This window comes from Scardinius erythrophthalmus, assembly GCF_964197995.2.
Source record: "Scardinius erythrophthalmus genome assembly, chromosome: 22".
In the NCBI taxonomy this organism is placed as follows: Eukaryota; Metazoa; Chordata; class Actinopteri; order Cypriniformes; family Leuciscidae; genus Scardinius; species Scardinius erythrophthalmus.
In genome coordinates this window covers 33,567,944-33,573,846 of record NC_138242.1, presented here as the reverse complement: position 1 = coordinate 33,573,846, position 5,903 = coordinate 33,567,944, and the positions used below count along the sequence as shown (strand labels likewise).

The 5,903-nt window shown below is 36.6% G+C and overlaps 1 protein-coding gene across 1 annotated transcript in view; it reads left to right on the top strand.

Moving 5' to 3' along the window:
- The first annotated feature begins 3,077 nt into the window (after positions 1 to 3,077).
- The window catches only part of LOC308683013 (protein APCDD1-like), a 12,303-nt gene continuing 9,477 nt past the window's right edge, over positions 3,078 to 5,903 (top strand). Inside the window, exon 1 of the mRNA XM_081353128.1 lies at positions 3,078 to 3,377. Coding sequence (XP_081209254.1) covers positions 3,338 to 3,377 — 40 coding nt within the window. The 5' untranslated portion in view covers positions 3,078 to 3,337. The remainder of the gene's footprint in view (positions 3,378 to 5,903) is intronic.

Below are 5,903 nucleotides of genomic sequence, written 5' to 3'. Positions count from 1 at the left end.
TGTTAAGGCCTCTAAAAGTTCCACACAATCTCCTCCAGCCCTTCTGTCTCTGATTGATAGTTCAGACTCTTTTATCAAGTAAAAGTCTTTAATAAATTCTAGCCATTTCATTCTTAACGAACGCACAGTTGGAAAACACTCGCTTCAGGTGGTGTTTATAGCAGAGGGGGGCGGAGCTTCAGATTCTAGAGAGCATTTGATTGGACAGAAGATGTAACGAGAAGTTCACTGATCCATTAGTGGAAGTAAGAGACTGTAAGTTTTGAATGCTTATATCTCCTAAATGCGAATTTATTCATAACCTTAAGGCTAACACATTCATACTAAAAGCTAAAAGACGTACATTTTGATTTCAGGGGGTCTTTAAAGCCTCACTGGTTCCCGCCGGTCTGGTTTTCCTCACGTGACCCGTGTTTCTCCTGTTTATCCTGCAGTGTGTTCCTCTCTGAGCTCCTGTAGGTGTGTGAAGCGTCTGCTGTTTTCCTCACTCATCTCAACACCTATATTTTGGTCTTGTCAAGTGTGTGCCGGTTCCCTGACGGTTCGGTGGGTTTGGCTGGCGGACGGACGCCCACTCGCTCCTGCAGGACAATCAGGGTTTCTGAGAGAGAGAGAGAGAGAAGATGTTTCTGCTCGTCTGACACTGGTAATCACAGACATGCACTGTAAAAAAAATTTTTTTAATAAATTTACGGTAAAAAATCGGCAGCTGTGGTTGCCAGAAATTTACCGTAAAAAATACGGTAGCAAATTTTTTTACAGACTTAAATTTACAGTAATAAACCGTATTTCATTATCTGATATAATGTTCATTTACAGATCTATTGAAGTACTAATATCTGTTTTGTACAATTGTAATACACTGAGAACCACCAATCACAGCGGAGATGAGTCACATGATGAATCAAAGCTCATCACAGCCTCTCCACAAGCTGAGAAAGATTCACACACACTAAACACCATAACACACATGACATTTTAAAAATGCAATAAACATTAATTTTACAACATTAAATACAGTTAATTCAACAAAAATACAACAAATGTGAAGTGTCACGCAATTGTGGGAATGTCAATTTACGTTTTTTTCACAGTAAATTATGCAATGACTTGTTCTTTTTCACTACCAAAAAACTGTTAGATCTATCACAGTTATTCACCAAATGTAGTATGTAAACTTTTAACCAATTAACAGTTTTTCACTGTAGCATTTTTACAGTCTTTTACCGTTAAAATCCCAGTAATGTTTGGCAGTGTGGAGCTGGACCCTCCAGACTCACCCGAGCTCAACTGTACGCCGAGTGAGAAATGATCTGCTATAGATGACAAATAACCAAATAAGCCGCACCTGAGCCTCAGCTAAACACACCACCATCATACACACTGATCTATAAAAACACTCGTGCATGAATTAAAGATGAGGTTCTTGAACACTCAGTGGCAGGCCATTATACAGCGGTCGTTAATATCTGATGATGATGTCACCAATCAGCCTTTAAAGGCACATATGCATTTACGGTAAACATCATTAAACGCCGTTGAGTTCATGATGTGGATTCATATTCCACCTCCTCCAATGCCTCCTGGTTTTGTTTTGACCTTATGAAAAGAATACTGAAATGTTGGCCTATGCATAATTTACTGTAAATCATTTTTGGTATATCCATGCCTTTACATGACTAGAAAATATCATTATTGCATGATGCGTGATATTATTGCATCGTTTCATAATATCATAACAACAGCATATTTGCATGATATTTAAAAGTGAATCCAGATTTTAATGACTGACTGACAGTGTGTGTTCACTGCTTTCAAGTGTTTAGTGGTTTTCTGACTAAATGTGAGTCGCCTAATTGTTTCAAAAGTTGCATGTCATTAAAATGAAACACAAGAGAACTCGAGTAAAAAATGCATAAGATCTGAAACAGCTTACAGTCAGAACAGGATCTTAATGTACGTGCGTGTTTTCTGCCAGAGAAAAACTCCTGTGCATATATATATATATATATATATATATATATATATATATATATATATATATATATATATATCCTGTGCTTTAAATGTCATAATGTGAAACTTCTAATCACACAGACTGTTCTTATTCACCTGTACGCCTTTATATGTGATCACGACACACACACACTGTGACTCATAAGATCATGGAGATTGAATCCGAGTCCTGCGGTCCGATCCATCAGAGATCGCGCCCACAATGCGCGCCCACGACTGCGCTCAGCGGGGAGTTCGATTCATTTGAGCAAATCGATTCATTTGAACGATTCATTTAAATGAACATATTCACAGAGCAGTCACTGAATCTCTTGATTCATCACTCACTCAAATGTGTCTTTTTGATCTTTGTAGTAATATTGCTGATTGTAACTACGTTTTTACTTAGGTTATATGGATTAGCCTACATTAGATGTTGTGTTCCAAGATAGGCTAATTGTTAAAGTCCCCCTGTAGTCAATACTTGTATCCTTTAAAACTCATCTTTGATCACCAAAATTACACATTTAAATTTTTTTCCCTTCATGTCTTAAAATATCTTGAATGTAACTCGACACCCTCGCCTCATTTAGTATGTGTGGTTCTATGAATATGCAAATGAGCCCCGCCTCCACTCACTCACTCACTCAGCTCAGAGATCCACTGGTTGACGATCACACGTTGATCTGATTGGTTACAAGGTAGTTTGTGACGTCAGAAACACCAGCGATTTCAAAGCGTGTTTTTGAGACTGTCTTTGGTTCACTGCAGTTTTAAGGAGGAAATACTCAGCAATGCTGTCGACTTATGAACTCACACATGGTTTGTCTTAAAGCACATTAAAAACTCCACATAGACACATAAACAACATTAAAAGCTGGATTTCCACCACAGGGGGACTTTAAAAACAAAATTAACAATGTTCCCACTATATGTAAGTTAACTAATACTAGTGATATATATTATATTACCGTTTTACTACTAGCAAAGTACCTGTAATAGTCAAGTGATTTACATGCACTTTGAGAATCATTTTAATCGAATCATTAAAAAGAATTGGTTCAAACGAACGACTCGTTCGCGAATCAGGCTTGACTAGCGCGAGAGCGACAGAGATTCTCCTCAGATTGGAGTCAGATATGAAAGGTGTCGCTCTTATAATCATACTCTCTGTGTTTATCCTCGTTCTGGACTCTAAAGGCGGATCCTGAGGATGTAACGACAAGAAAAGCACATTAAAGAGCGGATGTGAAACTTTAACGCGTTTGACATTCTCATCTTCATCACGAGACTCGTCAGTTATACGAAACTTTAAGTTTTTTTTGTCAGATGATTTATTAAGATGTTGTCTTTATATTCTCTTGTCATTCTGCTTTCCTCTGGTGAGTAACTTTGTGGTTTTCATATCTCAAAATGTTATTGAAGCTTAAATATTCCTGAAGATAGGTGTGTATTTGCGAGTTTATGAATCAGATGCAGATGAGATGACCGAATCAAATAAATGTCTGATTTGAAGATTACAAAATATGTTTTAAAAATATTTTGCTAACGTCCTCATTAAGTTTATATAACGTCAGGGACGTCGTTAGGCCTATTTTAGGGGGGCTGAAGCTACCCCAAAATGTTCCTAAGCCCCCCTAAATGAAAATAAGAACAACAATAACAATTCGATTTATCAATAACCGTATCCTCATTCATATTTAGACGCAACAAATGATATATACAGCTACAAAAAATAGCCGAAAAGTCGGAAGTTGGACTGAAGTACAAAGAGTCGTTGTGCTATCAAGATGATGCACCGCACCGTCTCATTGCATTGGTGTGAACTGTGGCAGCTTTCAGAGCGTTGCAGACCGGAGCGCTGCAAGAAACTGGAGGATTCATCTCGTCTCGTCGTTACTCTAGTCTGAAGTTGAACTTGCTATGCACCCCCCCCCCCCCCCCCCCTCATCACGGTAAAACACAATGAAACGTGCATCACTCTACTTTCGTTTTCAATAACGTAATTCTCTTCAGGGAAAACCAATCAAGGCAAACATCGAACATATCGAAAACAAGGACTCGACAATACCGCTTTTTTTTTCTTTTTTGAAGGGAAAAGTGAGAGAGAATTGTAGCCCATCCGGACAAATGCCCTGATTAAAACAATTTTTAATATAAAAATAAAAAAAACTAGGGAATCACTGAAAACGTGAGGAAGATTCTGTTTTATTTCATTTATTGTAAGTGGCGATTGATAGCCCTATAATGTAGGCTACTGACGGTCATAGATAGCCTATCTAATCTATGCCCACGGTAACAAAGTTGCGCTGTTGAGGCTCGCGCTGTTATTTATAACATAGGCTATTATAGTTAAGAAACAATATATAGCCTAGGCTACACACGACCAGAGAGCTGTTTTCCTGAATGCCATCAAGATTGAAACCGAGACTGATTTCATAACAGTTCAATAAACAAATAATTAAAATTAAGTCACTTACATGCAATGACTGTTTTTGTTCTGTTTCAGCATCAGCGAAAATAGTTCCAAACAACAGAACAATAGCGCATCTCACAGCAACACTCAGCCGTGTTTCATTAATGAATGATTCAGCGTTTTGAACGAATCTATTGAGTCAAAGATTCAATTATCCATTCATAAACTGCCTCATTCTGAATAAATCAGCCTTTTGAACGAATCGTTTGAATGAATGACTCAATGACTCGCTCATTAAGACTGTCGCCTGCCGCCTCCTACTGGCGGTTTAGTTTCATAAAGTATCATTCTTTTCAACATTCCTTATGTGTATATTCAGAAATATTTAAAATAATCTCATTTAATACAGTTATAATTTTTCAATGTAAATTATTTAATTTGATTGGTATAACTAACAGCCTAGTGTCTTATTATTTTAATTGAATATATTGATCAAATTTAAGAATTTGAAATGAAAGATGGAGCAAACATTTAATAAAATTAGGGAAAAATGCCCTTTATAAAGGAGTGTTTTCAAACAGTGATGTAATGAAACATTGACAATTTAAGTTTGAAGGGAGTAAAGCCTCTGTTTAGGCTATTAAGGAAATGTAATTTTGCCAAAAGAAGAACTTTTATTTTAAATAAATGTTCATTTTAAATCAGCCTACTTCAGTGTGATATGTTACCATATTATCATGCTTAACACTGAGAATTTGAATAATTGTAATGTGATGATCAGATGCAGATATCTAAATCAGGGAATATGGGCGGTTTGCGGGTGGATTATTTATTTTTAATAGTTTCGGGTGACTCAAAGTGCACCAGATTAATGAATTTATCTTTAAAATGTACAAAATTTTCTTACGGGGGGGCATGCCCCCGGACCCCCCTAGAGGTACCAAACTACACCAACAAAAATAGTGTGAGAAACACCATGATGATATACAAAAAATACAAATTTAATTACCTTATTATTAAAATACATTATTAGGATTTTACCACGTCCGCCTCGTTTTGAACCAGGAAAAACCCTGTAAAGTGTACTCTGGGGGCTAAGCCCCCCCTTTCTTCCAATCCTAGTGACGTCCCTGTATAACGTTATTTTTTTAACGTTCTCTAAACGTGAACCGTGAAAAGGGAACATTCCATTTAATTATTTTAAAAACATAATTAGAACGTTAGAGAATGTTTGGAGAACATTTAAAAGTAACAAGTATAACAGTAAAAAAAAACAATATTTGAATTTCCTTCTGAAGCGTTTGAGGGGAAAAAACGTTCCATGAATAATGTTTTTGTTGCTAATATTTTGAGAACATTATTATTATTATAACTTTGAAAGAACGTTATTGGAAGAATGTTTGTTCATAACAGAACCTTATCAGAACGTTCCTTGTTAGCTGAGAAAGATATTCTCAATGAGAGTCTCTGATGTGATCCGTGTGTGTGTGTG